Source organism: Cryptomeria japonica, chromosome 3, assembly GCF_030272615.1.
Source record: "Cryptomeria japonica chromosome 3, Sugi_1.0, whole genome shotgun sequence".
NCBI classification, from domain to species: Eukaryota; Viridiplantae; Streptophyta; class Pinopsida; order Cupressales; family Cupressaceae; genus Cryptomeria; species Cryptomeria japonica.
The window spans coordinates 426663383-426682175 of NC_081407.1; the positions used below are offsets into that span (position 1 = coordinate 426663383).

At 37.0% G+C, this 18793-nt stretch overlaps 1 protein-coding gene across 1 annotated transcript in view; it reads left to right on the forward strand.

Annotated features, from left to right (window-relative positions):
• Window positions 1–18793, forward strand: part of LOC131070426 (aspartic proteinase nepenthesin-1) — a 44512-nt gene that overhangs the window by 763 nt on the left and 24956 nt on the right. Inside the window, exons 2-8 of the mRNA XM_058005945.2 lie at window positions 1244–1364; window positions 8008–8438; window positions 8562–8718; window positions 11889–11971; window positions 12094–12190; window positions 12398–12470; window positions 12928–13152. Coding sequence (XP_057861928.2) covers window positions 1244–1364; window positions 8008–8438; window positions 8562–8718; window positions 11889–11971; window positions 12094–12190; window positions 12398–12470; window positions 12928–13152 — 1187 coding nt within the window. The remainder of the gene's footprint in view (window positions 1–1243; window positions 1365–8007; window positions 8439–8561; window positions 8719–11888; window positions 11972–12093; window positions 12191–12397; window positions 12471–12927; window positions 13153–18793) is intronic.

An 18793-nucleotide genomic window follows, 5' to 3' on the forward strand; every position in this document is an offset into this window, starting at 1 on the left:
TAGATTTGATAGTTGATCCTGTCTGTCAGGTAAAATTTTCATCTAGTATCCGGTCAACGTTGCCCTTCGAATTCTAGAGTGGCCTATGGTTAAAGGAGGAAACATCATAGAGTAAATAGAGTCGTCTTCGGAAATGTATATCCTTAGGAAGGAACCATCAAGAGTAGATAGGTTTGTTCAAAGAATGAATTAAGTACGGCCATTTGGCCATCAAATTTATTAAATCCTTGGTCTGCGCGATCACATAAGTTGCACTTTTTGACTGATGATTGGGGTTCTACTCCTGACAATCAGTTGTGGTTCCACCCTCAAATTAGAAGTTAATGATTCCTCTTGAGCATCGACGTCATCCCCAAACATGATGTCATCCAATTGAACTCCTCTTGCTTTTGATTTTGCTGCATCCTCCTCAATTTGCTCTCAAAATCAACAGTATTGCCTTTTGTAAACATCAGGTCCTCATCTTGGATAGTCTAGTTGCTATATGGATTAATGGCATCCAATTCAATTGTGTCATGTCTCTTAACTTTTTTCGAGAGAAGATAAATGTTGTATTACACGAAGATGAGGATTGAGATGCTTTTGTGTCAAGTGCATTGCATCAACCAAACTCTAATTGCGCCTACTTCTAGAAGCGCTACAAGGTTGAATCTTCCTCCCTGTAAGATTAACAAAATTGTGATCAATATCAAACTTCATGACTTTTTTTAAGGCCTTTGTTTTGTCCATATTGTTCGTTCTATCACATAAGTCATTGGCATAGAAGATTTTGATGTGGCTACGCTCGTCGTAGATAACCAAATCCCATTGGAATTCAACTAAATGGCCGAGGCTCAAATTTGTTTAGATATCCTATGCACATCTGCTCCTTTTTTTTGGGAAAATGCAAGAATTCTGAGTCTCTTATGTGACCTAATTGACTCATATCTATCCGTTGTAATCTTGATATTGTTCATTTCCAATTTGTTTCTTTTAGTGATTTGACATAGCATTTTCGTTCTTCGATATACTCTAATGAGATATATAAACTTGATATGTATTAATTATTTTCCTTCTTAGACAGTTTTGAGTGTCCCTTGCTGTTGATTAATGTCATTATTTTTTCAAATTGTGGTAGTTTTACTACAGTTCATATTTATTTTTTCTAGCAGGTTCTTACATATAAATTTATTTTTAATTGTCCATGATTTCTGAATTTCATTATTTGAATTGTTAATTAATTTTTTTTATGAAATAACTACAGGTACTATACAACAAGACTGCGAATTGGAACACCTCCACAAGAATTTGCGCTGATAGTGGATTCAGGCAGTACTGTTACATATGTTCCCTGTTCAACCTGTACACAATGTGGCAACCACCAGGCAAGTATATGTTGAGCACACATGATTGAACTGAAATTTGCCTGGTTTTGATAGCTGTTAGACTAACCTGCTTTTTATTGTGGGTTTGGTTTGACCCCATAGTTACTTGGACCACAAGGATGGTTAAATTTGCGCCATTTTTTCAAGAAAATTACACCATTTTTTCAAAAATAAGGATATAGGTGTTTTAGGAAATAATGAACTATAAAATAAATAATATAGGTATTATATATTCCAAGGATATAAAATTATGACAAGAATTAGAAATGAAAATTCAAAAAATTGAATAATTTACGAACTTTCAACAATATATGTTGATTAAGTAAAAATTTGGAAGAAAATGTGTAAGTTTTACATCAATGTCTGGAATCACACTCTGCGATCTATCATCTGGATGAGAAAAATAATATTAGAATTGCAGTTATAGCTCGATAAATAGTGCTTGTGATGCCAAGGCAAGGTCAACCAGAGAAACATGGAAATCTAAAAATTAAGGTACAGTTGTAGATAATAATGGATAAAAAGATTGTCTAGAAAGGATGATAATGCAAAAATTTAATTTATCAAAAAGCTGCAGGAAAGAAGCCTAAACCGAAAAGCTGCTAGTAGGATAGGCTTGAAATAAGAATAAATAGATGCCTGAGGGAACAAGTAATCAGGAAAGCAGAGATCCTCAGAAGTTTAAGACTTATAAGTCCTAGCTGATTACTACAAAAATTAACAGAAAAGAAGCTCAAGAGTATTCAGAAAAAAAGCTCAAAAGAATATTTACAAAGCAGTAAACCACATTATTGTTCTATTTTATGTTTTAGTGCATTCATGTCATTTGATTGGTTGCATCGAGTAGGTCAAACCCTACCCATCATCTCTGTGAATTATTATGATTGCTTCTGAATTCATTGTGTGTATCTCTTCAGCTGATATTTCAAATCACACTCTGTGATGGATGACTGAGTGTGATATGAACCGTCAAGTAAAAAAATATACACAGTGAATCCAGTAGCAATCTTAATAATTTCTCTTGCAATATTTTTTTTTTTCTTCTTTCCTTAGGACTTTGGTGGCTGATAACTAAGTACATAGCATGAAGGGGTGGGAGATGACAAAAAACAAGTTGATTCAAGAGCTCTCAAACAAGACCGAATCAGAAGCCCTTAGTCTCCACAAGGTTCCTAGAAAATAATTCTATATCATAGTGTTAGATAACATACCTGCAAATGTCCTAAATAATTATTCCTCTTTTGCTTCATTATATGTGACAGTTCATTTTACATATATTGGCAGCAATGGGTGAATAATTTTTAAGGGAAAATTATAAAGAATTTCTTCATGTATTTTTCATAGTTACATGAAAATTACAAATGCGAATATTCCCTGAATATGTGAAGGGAGTCATCAATTTAGCCTTAGAATTCCCTTTAGTATTTAAATTTAATGTTGAATATGACTGTTGTTTCTAGACGTGTTTACCAAAGTGTTTGTTTGTGGAAAGTGCATAGGTTGTGCTCGCTGTTTAAATTTGTGAGATGGTCTTCTGGATTCAACTGCATGGTAGTTTTCATATCTAACGGTTTGAGCCTCATCAATGTTCTCTTCATCAAGGAAGAAGCCATTGGAGCCTCATCAGTGGAGGACAATAAGAGAACACGTTATCTATCTAGGATAATTATTTCAATTAAATGTATAATTTTTAAAATTCAATAGATTGACCACTAAATGGTATTCAAAAATAGCTGTTTCCTTTTATGGGGCTGCTTGAAACTTGATTCTTGGGCCTGGCCCAATTTGCATGACATTGAGGTGTGATTACATTCTGTCCACATTTTGTTTTGGTGAATAGTCTGCTCATTATTTGTGTGATAATATATAGATCAATTTCTTAAAAAAATCAATAAATTGAGGGTTAAAATTTTAAGATTGACTGAATATCAACTCAGTTTCCATACATCATTTGTATTGAAGTTCCTGCAATGGTTTTCTATTTCAATGGCTTCTCTAATCTTTCTATCGATCAAATGATTTTCAAGCATAAAACTTCTGTATTTCCTATGTTGATTGTGTGATTGGTTTTCTTGTAAGATTTTCATGGGCTCCCTTTCAGATTTTGTATGTTCTACATCTGCACGATGGTCTTTGATTCTAGTATAAAGTGAGTGTCCTCTTTCTCCAATTATGTATTCACCATTTTTGTTCATCAAATTCACTATGCCTTTGGGGTTCCTAAACTTAGTCCTAAGGATGTTGCATGGTTTAAAACAACTTTCTATGTTAATAATCCCAGTCATGTTCTTGATGTAAGGTAGGAAAGTTATTTTGTCGTTCTCCTTTGATTTGTTTGTTATGTGTGGACCTTTTTGTTGCTTTACATAAGGGTTTCTTTATTGCCTAGCTTGATAGACATTTTTTTTAAAAGACTTTTCCAAATGTTTATCTTTTGTTCGATTTAAGATGATCTACATCTGATATTCTTATTGCTTCATGGCTTTGGTAGATGGCGTGTTGAGTAGTCTTTGTGAGCCATCTTCATTCCCAATATTAGCACATTTAGAAAAGGGAGCAATAAGCCTTCTTTGGCTTCGATTGTGAAATTGATAATGTTTGGATCTATGTTACACCAAGTTATTGAGATGAGATAGTAGGGGATGTTATTTGGAGAAAGATTTTTTGGATGCCATTTTAAGGGACAATAGGGGATGACCATTACAAAAATAGGGAAATTTTAAATATTCATATGATAACATTGATAAGGCATTCATCATATACATTATAGATTCATAATACGTAACATTCGAGTTGAATTGATAGTTCACAGGAGAGTCGACAAGCAAATTAACAAAATTTAATTGCTTTCATTATCAATGTGCATATATATTATATAAAATAAAAAATATGCTGCTAGCCCTAATCAAAATCTGCTAACATTGCATCAAGATTTGATTATAAGTTTGAGTGACTGCCACATTGAAGGGCTACCTCATCCAATCAAACCCCAACCAATCCCTTTGTGTGGCTCCGCATCTTTAGGATCAACATCCCATTGTAAAATTGGAGTTTGACAAGCTTGAAGTCATAAGGCACTATGCACAACCACCAACTTTTGCACTCATCTAGAGTTAATCCTATTCCTCTTGATAGAGTGGATGAAGTTATATGAGAACTAGTTATTCTCTACAAGAGAGTAACTGACAACTTGTAAAAGGAGGTGAATGGAAAGCATCCTTAATGCTGGTTTGTTGTCATGCCCCTATTAAACATACTGTTGGCCATTTTATTTGCTGGCTGACCTTAAATATAACCCTAGGTGACATAATTTATGGGAAATTCAAAAGACCGACCAAGAGATTCAATAATAAATATTAGAAATTATTTAATAGGGCCAACCTGATTAAGAAGAGGTCAACGACTACTTAGTTGCATTATTTGTCAAGGCCGACTAGTGCTAAGAATATAATTATTTACCATCATTTAAGGCTTTCAAAAGTGGGCCATCAACAAGGAAGAAATGTGTCCCTTGATAAAGGCTATAATGCTAGTGAAAAGATGTGGCTTTCACCCACTAAAATGTAGATATAATAAGGGGAATCATTTCATTGTAGAGGGCATCTGGGGATCTGATCAAACAATAAAAATCTGGAATTAGAAAACAGCAGACTGATAATCCAGCAGGGAATAAGGACTAATCAGGTCTGATTATGAATATATTACAGAAGAAATTAGTCTATAATATTTATCAAGCAGATCAATCAATCAAGGAAAACAATTTAAAACAGCAATCAATGCTCAGAAAGAGCAGATAAGTTCAGGAGATATCAGCGATCAGGCAATGAAGGAGATCAGGTAATCGAACCATCAAGCAGTCATCTCAAGAAACATCAATCCTTATACAAAGAACAACAATTTGGATCTTATATAAGGATCTATCAAGGGAGAGAAAGACAAGTCGATATTAAGGAAAAATTCTGAAATCAGTAATGACATAGCAGAAAACCATGATTATCATTCTGAGTGGAATTATCGTTTAGGGCAAAAATCAGAAATGTCCCAAAATGGAGATATAACATTTATCCTTGCCATGCCATGCCTACCATCAAATAGGATTGGTTTGATCTAATGTATCTCTATCTATCTTTGCCTTTGGTCTGTTGAATTTTATATTGCAAAGATTAGTAAAGGCAAGCCACCATGTGTGAAGTAAAGTTGTTCATTAACCCTTCCTTCACCTCTTCATCATCACAAGGATGCAGCCTTCATGTCTTTGGTGCATACCATTTGAGATTTAGAGCACAAGCTGCCATATGAAGTGGGGTGTTTATATTGTTCCACCACTGCATCACAATGGGCTTGATACATTGCTCATAGAATCCTGAAGTAGGATCCCTATTACAAATTGCTAGCTCCATTTGCCCACACATGTTGTCAATTGTCTCATAAATCTTTTCAAGTCTAGGAAAGTTCATATTAGCATATCTAATGACATCTAAAATAGGTGAGATGAAGGAGCAAACATATTTACAAATGATAGTTTCAAAATGATAAGATTCAAATGCCAAAGTGCGAATGCTAATACAAAAATGAGTTGACTTCTCAAGATTTTTTATGGCCTCATCTTGGGGAATTTTGGCAAAAAGAGAGGCTACGTTGGAACTAAGAGGATTTTTTGCTCATCTAATTTTGAATCTTTTATCTTGTTTATGAAAGCAGTGGAGTATTTGATACTCAATGAAGTTTTTGCTCTGACTGGTCCAAGTTTCTTTGCTAGACAACTAGCTAAACTGTTTGTGAATGGATTTGGTCATATTTACAATGGGTCTCAAAGGTACACGATGTTTACGAACTTTAGGAAACCCATATATTCTTGACATAATGGGGGCTGTAGGTTTTAAAACCTACGTATTGCTCAATGATGACTCATCTGTAATTTTGTTCATTTTTCTTATCATTTTATATGGTGGGTTCTTATGCACCTTCATAGCTGCAGTTATTGGCAGATGACTTTTCATCTTCTCTATATGGCCTTCAAAGTTAAAAACTATGTAGCATATTCCTTTTTGTCCTTTATGTTAATGACTAGTGAGTTGTTTTTTTAATTTTTTTTTTGGTGGTATTCTGCCCTTGTGTTTTTAAGTAATGTCAAGGTGACCTCTATGAATTTTTTATTATCGTACAGAGCTTTGAGTACTAAGTTCTTTTCCTTGGTGATGCTGCTCTTTGGTGCATTGGCCTTTCACATGAATGTAGAGCAGTCTTAGTTGATTTAATTGGAAGATTTTGTATGATACTTTCAATACTAACAATTGAGAGTACCATGTGGAAGATATTTCTCGATGTTAAGTCCATTATTGAGGCTTCAAATATTGGATAAGAAACGTACCATGCAATTAAATCCAGAAAATCATTTCACAAGATCTAATTTTTTTTGAACTCTTCTTCTACTATTTGATGAAGTGTCTGACAGCCCAGAGAAGGAACATCATTGTATAAGGAGATCTTTCCATTGATTGAAAGATAGAAATCACATGAATGCTTTGTTTTATTCCAACCTCATATTGGTTGTTGTTGGCTTGCCGGCTAGTTTCAAGATTGCATATGAAAACTTTTTACGTAGGGGCCTTTATTTTCTTATTTACTTTCACAATCATTGATGTTTTGGGCTTGTCTATAATTTTTGGTTATACGTCACCAATAATTGTGTTCTTTATAGTTATAAAAATTTTAAAAACCAAGGATGAATTAAACCCAGACCAACTTGAGCATGACAATTGCAAATATGACTAATACAAAGTGCTACATTAAGTGCTATGTTCAGTTACATAAAAGGCAGAAGAAGCCACAATATGGAGAGCACTTATGAATATTTATACCAAAAATGGTATTCAGCAAGGGAGATGAAGTGGGGACCATTGGAGAAGAATTTGGAGTTTCATACTAAATCATTGACTTCTTAAAGACGTGTTGCATGTTTTATGCTAATCATTTGTATTTTTATTAGAAGCGGTTAGATTTCTTGCATTCAAATTATCATTTTTTTAGTTCTATCACAGAATCTGTATATGCTTGTTATTTTCCATAACATTTTACCTTACCACAAGGATTTTGGGTAGCTTCAATCAGGACTTGACCAAAGGTCATTTGATCTTTTGCTTTGCTTGATAATTTTTAAGAACGTCTAGTTATATCTTATGCTTGAGAAGTGTGAGATCATCTTGGATTCAATCTTCTCTTAGAGATTCATATAAAGGTGAACTTACATATGATTTGTGTTTCCATTTGGTAAGGTACATGTCATGTATGGAGAGATTGCTTGCTAACTATATTGTTTTAAGGGATTATTAATACGTGTACAGCGACTTGCATGCTATTATCATAAAATGCAAGTCATTGTCATGGATCATCGTTTTTCTTTTGTAGTTAGATTAGGGCAAATTGTTAGAAGTGGATATATTTTCTTGTAATTTAATTTAGACAAGAAAATATTTATCTGTGGATAACTTATTTAATTTATAAGCATCATCACCTCTTTGTTTCCTTCCCATGAATTAAAATATTCATGCATTCAATTGTTTTTTCTGCCCTTCAAAATAATTATATGATTATGGTTGTCAGATCTAGAAATAAATTATTTTCTTACTTTATGTCTGTTCAGGATCCAAGATTTCAACCAGACTTATCAAGCACCTACCAGCCTGTAAAATGTGGAATTGATTGTAGTAATTGTGATATAGAGAAAAACCAATGCAAGTATGAAAGACAATATGCAGAGATGAGCAGTAGCAGCGGTGTACTTGGAGAGGATATTGTGTCTTTTGGTGATGAAAGTGCACTTAAGCCCCAGCGTGCAGTGTTTGGCTGTGAAAATTCAGAGACTGGCGACATATATCATCAACATGCAGATGGAATCATGGGTCTTGGCAGGGGAACACTTAGTGTCATGGATCAACTTGTTCAAACTGGTGTTATAGCTAATTCCTTTTCTTTATGCTATGGTGGTATGGGCATAGGTGGAGGTGCTATGATTTTGGGTGCAATTCCTCCTCCACCAGAAATGGTGTTCACAAAATCAAATCCAAATCGGAGGTATGCAGTTTCTTTCTCTTTCATTAGAAAATCAAATCATAGAATAGATTCCCCTTTTTTGAAAAATATAATGTGTATATGACACATCTGACACGTCTTTTGTTAGTGGGGGGATGTGAACAGTCCATATTACAATATTCAGTTGAAGGGAATGCGAGTTGCTGGCACTTCTCTACCCCTGAATCCTCAAGTGTTTGATGGTAAATATGGAACTGTAGTCGACAGTGGAACAACATATGCATACCTTCCAGAAGCAGCATTTGTAGCCTTTAGAGATGCTGTAAGTTGAAAGATCTTTAAATGCCTAAGTTAAGAGCAGTTACTGTTTAAAATTTATCCTTATACTGGCCCTTTGTAACTATTTTACTCATTTTGTTAATGATAATATGAAATAGCTGGAATGAATTTTATTATGTTGAAAGTATTATATTATATAATGGACTTAGAAAGACAATAAAGTTTCCATTAGTTAATTTCTATATCAATTGAGGAATATGTTAGTTGGATTAAATCTTAAGTTTGTGAAAATCTTAAAGAAACTCTGCAAAGTTTACTTTTCTTCTTGACCTGCCTGTGCAGCTATCTTTTGATGGCAATTGTACTGTACACCACTAATAAAATCAGTCTGAATGCTATGTATGTTTGGATGTTAATGCGATTTTCATTTGTGCTATTTAAATGAATTAAGCATTTGATTCTAAGTTGAAATAGAAATAACTCCGCCTTATCATTTTAATTGCATGAGAATCTAACACTAAAAGGTGGTTCCATAAAAAATTGAGGTAATCACTTTTTATCCGCAATGCAACTGATTCCTGGGATGTTTGGGAATTAGAAATGAGATGTTCAAGCACCGAACAAACATTTGAAGACATCAATGCTACATGGCAACTCACAACAGAAGACAAGAATATAGACTAAACAAATCCAAATCTGCATCAGCACCTTGAAGGACATAAATCAATCACATCAAGTTGATCAGGAGACCCTCAGGTAGTGTTCCATCTGTTGGGAGTTGGGAAGAATGAACAGCAGGATGGATTTGCCAGCTCTTGAATTCATCACAATACAAATGTCACACATGGCAGGTCTTTCAATAATGTAATTTGAAGGAAATTTAGCAGAATAGATTTTCCTTAAAATTTCAATCGAGGATTACCATATGAAATTTTGCAGAATAGACTTGCCTTAAAGAATCTGTCCTGGATTACCATACGATTCACAAACTTGGGCAATAGGGAACAAGTATTACAATCAGCTGCTATGCTCCCCCAAGATTGGTGGATGGGGATGGTAGGGGATGGTGGGACGTGTTTCCGGGATGGGGTACCTTTTGGCTATTTCTTAGGGGATGGCAAGGGATGGCTGCTAAAAAATTGGAAATTTTTAAAAAATATAGAGAAAATTTCAAATATTCATATCATGACATTGATAAAGCATTCATCATAGACATTATAGAAGCTTAATATATAATATTAGACTTGAATTGAGATTTCACATGAGAATTGACAAACAAATTAACAAAATCTAAATGTTTCATTGTCAATGTGCATATATATTATATAAGAATTATAATAAAATGCCCAAAGGCTGTAAGTTTCAACTATAAAACGACAAAAACATAGAAAAACAAATGAAAGCGAGCTCTTGTGCTATCTATACCATTTGAAACACTAAAATGAACTCGTTTTACCTTATTATTTTGAAGGCCCATATGATACCGATTGCTGATTTTATTATTTTAATATTGAACAGTGAATATATATCATGACATTCGAGTTTGACAAGTTGACATTGAAGTAGTATTTTTTTTATTCTTATGGTGGTTTTGTTGATTATATGATACTATGTGGTATTTTTTAACTTATTACTGTTCTTAGCCTGCAATACACATTTATTATTATTATTTTTTTTTAATACAGATGAACGCAAACACCATTAATTTTCTATTCAAACCCAAACCAATAACTTGGGTCATTATTATTCAGGAAATGTCAAGTGTTATACATATTGTGTTCTGGAATAGAATGAAATCAGACAGAGACTGTTACAATAACTATTCATATTCACATAAGAACTGGGTCATAGATCCCAGAATTCTAAGTAATGACGAAGACCATAGTATCTGATTTATAGTTGTACTTAGCACTTGAGCTAGGCAGTACTCTTTTCCATTTAAATTTGAATCTTCAGGGCAAATTTTGTAAGAGATAAAGTGAGCTGATGCTCTCAAGAGGAGCCACTCGACCTAATCTTGTCCAAAATGAAAACACACATCTAAGAAACTAAATCTACGGCAATAAAAATCCACTCTTTATATAATATCCTTGTCCTCTCAGTGAAACAAATTATTAATTGGCGTAGATCTGTTGTATCTTTATAAATCATTCATGATCTGTAAGGTGGGTTGTAATATTTGGATTCTTTTTGTTCTTGCGCTGAAAATAGATTGCTATTTAACATTTTGGATTGATATTGACTGAACAATTATTAGCCATTATTATTGTTTGAAGCTACAGACTTTATACTCCATCAATCTGCTAAGCTATCATACATGGGTTATATCAAACTTTAATTAAAATTTAAGACAACTTTTTTTATTTCGAAAAGTCAACTTAAAATATGCTAGGATACGGAATGGCTAGCTGTCCCTGGACATCCCCTGCACATTCAGGTACATTTCGGAAATGTTCCCTTTTTTTGTATTGAAAGGGGACTGGGAGGGGAGGTTTCCTAGGTGTCCCTGAGTCCCCAACATGTCCCCTGCAGGACATGGGGGTACCAGGTCAGGGGACGTGTCCCTGGGGAGCACTGGTTGTTTACCATCTGCAGTTAGGCATTTCAATGTCAACCCAATACTGATTTGTTGCTATTGGCAAATAAAACTTTATCTTTCTATTTCGTATGGATTCCATATGGTAGTTCTAGATAGAGTTTGGTAGCATTGGAGGTTGTATGATTCAAAATGATATAGAAAATGGTGTGTGATTCTTGTAGGAGCTTTACTTGTCGAGCCATGTTGGATACCTCTTTAAGGGATTCAAATAGAGTTAACTACTTGAACTAATATGGAAAACATGATCATTGCATGAACATGAGAAGTATTTGGCTTGTCACAATGATCTTAAGTTACTTCATTATTAAAATACTGTTACAAACAATGCTTATCATCATGGTTGCTTCCTGACTTTCCTGTGGAGAAGAATGATTTGCCAGTTAACAGCAATGAATATTTGCAGCTATGTGTAAACCAGAAATCATAGTTTTATATGTACTGAATATATCTTATATTTATTGTTTAAGGAACATAGGGTGGAATGAGATGTGTTTTCATTTAACTCTTGATTAGTTTTGCTTTCAGAACTGGTACATGCTAGTTATATCTTCAAAATCTGTTTTGTTTCATGACTAATCTAAAATGAAAAACACTAATTTTTTAGTCATGTTCAGGTGATAAAACATCTTGGTTCATTGAAGCGAATTGATGGTCCAGATCCAACATATCATGACATTTGCTTTTCGGGTGCTGGAAGGTGACACATTTCATGTACTAGATGGTAGTTTGAATGGTTGGAATAATTAAATTAACAGGAAAGCTACAGGGGTTTTACTTTCTGTATTTCAACTGATATGATGTTTACAACTATTTTACCAGTGACATTTCCCAGCTCAACAGGAAGTTTCCACGTGTTGATTTAGTATTTGAAAAAGGACAAATGGTTTCATTGGCTCCTGAGAATTACTTGTTCCAGGTAAGATAGTCAATTGCTTACCCTTCGTGTACTATTTCTAAATATATTTTATTCATGGTGCAATTATTGTTTATTTTGTTTGTGGATTCATTTGTTTGAAAAGTTAGTTATTCCATGCGAACTATTTAATTGCTTACCATTTGGTTTTGGAACCTTGTACTTGATCTGTTTATCCCTGTATATGATGCTGATTGTCTTGCTTGACAGCATTCTAAGGTCCATGGTGCATACTGCTTGGGGATTTTCCAAAATGGAAAAGATCCTACAACCTTACTTGGTGGTAAGTTGCTTGATAACACACACATAATGAGTGTGAATTAGTTTTTGCGGTTACATGAATGAATAAGATTAACCATATCACTAGGGAACATTGCACAAAATTTTTGGGTGGGCCATTCTTGTTGTACATAATAACATTTTTCATTCCTTAAGCATAAAATGTTTTCTAATGCATTATTTGAGTTTACTAGAATTGGATATATTTATCCTATTCATGCATTTTAGAAGTTAACCAATTACCAGTGATTTTATCATTAATGTTATGATAGATGCTGATGCAATGGAAATGGATGAGTACCATGGATAATTTATTGAGCTATCTGACATCATTACTGATTCATGTCATATCTAATGAATTTTTATTACAGCTTTATGAGAATAAGTTATAAATGTAACATATAAAAAAAATTAATGCTTTTGACTGAGTTAATAATAGTTTATTGTGCTTTTTGTGACAGGCATTCTCGTCCGCAACATGCTAGTGACATATGATCGGAGCCATGAAAGGATAGGATTTTGGAAGACAAATTGTTCAGAATTGTGGCAGAGATTGCAGTCGCCCACTGCACCTCCTCTGCCCGCTGCACCTCCTTTGCCTGGAACACCAAATTCCCAAGACAAAAATGTAAGTGTTAGTGGGCCTATTTTGCCGCCTGCTCCAGCCCCATCAGAGCCTAACCCAGGTATGCAGCTATTTTTATCAAATATCATGTCATGTTCTAATAAAAACATTTTTCTTCATAACAAGTCCACTGGATACTACTGAATTAGTTGTATACAACCTGTTTGACATTTGTGTCATTGAGACAATTGCTTTCATCTTTATTGGTAATATTGTTGCCTCTTGCTAACAAACGTAAGTAAATATTGATCAAATTAAATATTATTTGAATAATCTTATCAAACTTCTTTGTATGGATAGCACTTTTATACTAAAATGTACAAAACCAAATTTACTTTTTTTTTTTGATTGGTAAATATGTCTTTATATTGATTATCAAAAGGATTTACATATTATGTTCAAGTCTGGAGTTCCATCAAAAACAGCCAACATTCTGCAATTCTAGATCTAGAAGCCCGTTTATTACATATTCTAACTATCAAAATGGGCTTTAGTTCTCTATAGGTAACATTATCATATAAACAGAAATTAACAAAAAAGAACCCGTTCACTGCTCACTGCTCCACAACGCGCTTCCTGTGGTCCTCAACTACCTTTACACATGCCACTTCATTGGAGGCCACACCCTGGGTTTGCACATTTGAGGAAGAGCCTTCCAAAGGATGTCGACGTCGCTATGAACTGATAGAACCAATCGGCCTACCTCACTTTCTCTTGGGGACAATGGACACCTCCTCCTGTTCCTGGTTGGCTTCTTTTGGAAACCACTTTGCGAATTCTTCCCTCACCAATTCGGCCTCCCTGGCTTTCAAAAACTCCTTTACCCCTTGCAGCGCACCTAACTTCCTTATTTCCATTAGCACTCCAGAACAGGAAAGGTCGGAGAGGTGGTATGAATTCCCCAACGTGGAGCCAATCTCCACCTGGACATACAAAGTCTTCACCTTGCTGCGCCATCCCTATGAGATTCGCCAACCCCCAACACCAATCTTTCACGCATGAATGCATCAACCAAAGTATCGACTCCTTCGATTCTAACTCAAGACACCAAGCTAAGAAAAGCGAGGCGATGTCAATGTTAGTTCGATATCGATATTCAGCTTTCAGGTATTTGTCACCCAAAACGTTTTTCACCCTTGTCAGGAAGGTCACCTCTGAGAATTTGAAAACATGGGACAAGTGCTCATCCGAGATTCATCCCCAGAAAGCCACCATAGGTTTAGTGGTCTGGAGAGAGAAGTTAGCCTGCATCGTGACAGTTTCGAGCACTCACCAAAAGAGAAGCTTCACTAGCACACCTTCAATCCTTAGTGCCAAATTTACAATGACAACTATCTGTCCACCTCAGAAATTAAATCCCTTGCTTATCTGTCCCAATGCAATGCAATAAATTCATCTGGGGCAACTCCCACTCCATCTTCGCGATGAGTGTACTAAATATCTGTTGGAAATAGAAACGTGCTTTTTTGCGTGTAAGAAATCTGCATCCAAGCAATCCTATTGCAGGGAAATCATACCCGCCAAACACCCCCACATTCAATTCTCCTTGGCTGCTCTTCCACTTGCCACCACCTCAGCTAGTCCGTTTGTACCATGGTCTCCATTTTGGTTTTGAAATCCCCCCCCCGATGTCCTTTTGCATGATGAAATGGACCTCTCTCATCCCAAGCAAGCTTGAGGCCGTGCAAGTATGCCAAGCGATAAATGCATACCACTTGAGAGAACAATCACCTTTAATAAATTCGACCAAAAACGGTTAACATCTGCTCCCATAACGAATAATTACTTTACATTCAAATTCAAATTCTTAATCTAGTCATCCACATCCTACGATATGTCAGAGTTTATCAAGATCATTCAACCTCGCCAACTTGGAGGGAAAATGGCAAGTTGGCCCGAGAGTCGGCTTCCATATTACCCTCCCTAAGCACATGAGAAACTTTAAATTTACTGAAGTTAGATAACAGTCATTTAATAACCTGGATGATATTATCAATTTTCTTGTTTTCAGCATAGCCTTTTTTTATTGCATTCACCATGATCTGTGAGTCTCCTTCCAAATGGAGATTGTCCACATTCAACCTTCTAGCCATACTAATAGCCAGGAAGGCAGCCTGCGCTTCTGCTTCATTGTTGGTGCCCCAACCTAACCTTTGACTACAACAAGCTGTAGTACGTCCCTTGCAATCTTTTGCCACACAACCTGCACCCGTTGGTCCTGGGTTCCTTCTTGCCGCACCATCGAAGTTTACTTTGATCCAGTCTTGTTTTGGCGGAGTCCATTTTGTAATCTTGCTTTCAGTGTGCAAAGGATAAACCCTTTTAGGCCCATTAACAGGTGTAATATCCCCTTTCTAAAATAGGATTTAATATTAATAATAAATTTAATTATAATAAAAATAAAAATATAATTTAAATCAAAATATAACATAATTAAAATATGAATTGTCAAAGGACACGAAATAGAGATTTCTAAATTTCATCGTATGTATGAACTTATATAGTTAGTTTTAAGGACATATTGCCCCCCCCCCAAAAAACACACACATGTTGTCGGGAATAATCATTATGTTATGTTGTCGTCGGTAATTGTGGGTTACGATAGTCAGTTAGTCTTCCCGAAGGGCAGTTGGACGCGACGGTTGGTCGCACCCCTTCGGGTATTATATATTGCATACCTTTCCTTCGAAGTAGAATCATGATAGTTGTATCTGGGTGTGATGTTATGAGCACTTGATGTACATGGACTGTTGAATTAATACAGGGACTGGTTCTTTAATATATTCCCGTTATGTTCTGTGCATTTACTTTCTGCATTTAATCGTTTACCTGTATGTGGCAAACATCTGGTGCCGTTGCCTAGACATACTCGGGAAAGGAAGGAGCGGATGGCGTACGAACACGATGGGCCTACTCGTTGGTGAGATTAACCCAGAGGCCGATGACGCACAAACGGAACTCTACGATGGAGAGGACACTGCAATGAGGGAATTTTCAATCCTGCTTCAGGCGGCCATCGAGACCTACGTTCGAAGAGAGGCCACAAAGGCTGAAATCCCAACAAGTGTCATGTGGACCGCACTGGAAGTTAGCCTCGTAGCGAATCCATTGATGAACCACCTCCCTCGGTTGCTTGCACAGGCATCACTGGCACAACCAACTCGCTTGGAGGAGATTGCCCATGAGGAGCGACCCCAACAGGTCCTCCAACAGTACGAAGAAAACAGTCGTCGTTGGGAAGCGGAGCGTGATGGCAAGAGGCCAAGGGGAAAGTGAACCCTGAACTTCCAGGAGGAATAAAGAACATTCTATATTATAATAATGGTGTCGTACTATTGACACAAATTGTATCCAATCGGATGAATTAATAAAGAAGTGTTCTATTTTTATGTGTTGTTGCTATTTATGAAGATGTCCGGGAATTAATGCCCAACTTGTTAAATAAGGACAGAAATAAGAAGGCACAAAGTGAGGAGTGGGAGGCCGCATAGAGGGCCTTGATTCTGGAACAACAAGTAGAACGTAGACGGAGGCTGAGGCAACTTGCTGAAGGACGACCTGCCGAAGGGTTGCCCGAAGGGAACCAAGGAGGTGTCACGGGGGGTGTAGAAGCCGAAGGAGATTTCTACGCGTCCCCAGAACAACGTAGGGTGAGAAGCCACAAAGAGTTTTTGGAGGAAACTAGGCTACGAAGAAATTTGGTCGAAGAGACACGGGATCAGTTCAGGAACTTATCCCTTACGCCGCGCACGGAGGACCATCGAAGGGAGCGAACAGAGGACGAGGGTGAGAACGGAGGAGAGGGCAATAGTATGACCGTTGGTATAGAGGAGGCACAGACACACGACAGACAGGACCCCCTCTTGGGACCCATCACACCAAGCACGCGGGTACAAAACACCGTACCCCCATTCACTCAAACAGGAAACACCACCGGCACGGGAGGGAGTGGCGCGGGTGCATGACAGAAACAACCACCTCTGGGGACACGACCTGTTGTTTGTAACTAGGTAAGATGGGTTCGGATTGCCTTAAGGCAACATCCGAACCCATATAGGACTAGGTCCTAAAGGGGTAACGTGCCCCCAAGTTAAGGTCAGGCCCTTTAAACCCTCACGCCACCCTAAAATACACCACGCCTCAATAAATAAACTGGCGCCAAAAGGAGGAAGGCCGACTTGGATTTAATAAAGGTTAAGACACATATAAATAAAGTCAACTTGCAAATAAATCATTCACTTAATCTCTCATGCAATTAGCGAAATAGCTCTGCAATTGAAGGTGTGAAATAAAGGAGAGGATTGTGCGAACTTGTTCAAAGAGATAGAAGTCATTTGGTATTCCTTGATGAAGACTTGGTGTATTTAGAAGGGCAAATCTGATATGATAAAAGGAATCAGATCTGAAGAGTCAAGCTAAGTATTGTATTGATGCAATTAAGATTGAATGCATAATCTGACCTGTGGGTCTTTAGTGCTGGGTTTTTCCTCCTTGGAGGTTTTCCCAGGGTATTTGTGTTGTTCTCTTGCTCTCTTGTTTTCATTCTTGCATCTACTTGATTATGGTTTACTTAATGCTAGCAAATAATTAAATGTTAGAAATCTGATTACTGAACTAGGTCACAAATTTAACACGACCCCCATCAATGGCCAATAGGCAGAAGCTGCCCAAATTCATCGGCGACGGGAAGGAGGATCCCGTGAGGCACTGTAGAACCTGCGAAACCATATGGACGGCCAATGGTGTCACGAACCAGGACGAATGGACGATGCAATTTCCAGTGACATTATGGGGAGTTGCCATCAATTGGTACTCAAATATTGATAAAACTGTAGTGGCCACATGGGACACGTTGCGGAAAGCCTTCGAGAAGGAGTTCCGCCTACTCCAGGATGATAATGAAATAGTGGCAGAGATATATAGTACAAAACAAGGACAAAAGGAATCAGTTCGTGCCTACGGAAGGCACCTGAAGGAGCTAATTGGGAAAATGGAGAGTCAGCCGGTCGACGAACTCAAGAAGAGGTGGTTCGTAGAAGGCCTAAAACCCAGTTTGAAGAAGAAAATGAAGATAGTCCCTCCTTCGTCATACGATGATGCATAGAATAGGGCTATGGACTTAGAAAGTGAATACAAAACATCCAAGAAAAAGGGAAAGTCCTCCGAGGAAAATGACTCTTCCTCTGATGAGAGTGGTAACGAGGGGTCGAAAAAGAAAGTGACGACCCTGCAGAGGGATATGGAGCGTATGATGAGGGAATTTAAAGCGATGAAAGGTTCTACTAGCCGGAGCGAAGGAGTCGTGTGGTGCACGGAGTGCAAGGAGGAAGGACATACAAAGGGTACATGCCCGAAGAAGGCCTTTTGCGAAATTTGCCAAGTAATGGGACACTCCATCAAGGAGTGCCCATACAATATGAAGACCCGAAATACACAAGTGCTGTTCACTGAGTAGGCCACAACATTTGCACCAGTGGGTACGGCCCAACAAACCAACACGACGACATCATTTGGAGGTTACCGGGACAACAGACGCGGCGGTGGAAGGAATAACAACGACAATAACAATACCTGAAGCCGTGTCTAGTATGATGCCAAGGGCCGACCAATTATCCAATGTAGGGCTTGCAATCAGTGGGGTACTTCTCTCGGGATTGCACGAAGGAAGCCACCCCTCAACACCTCTGCCGCTGGTGTGGGCT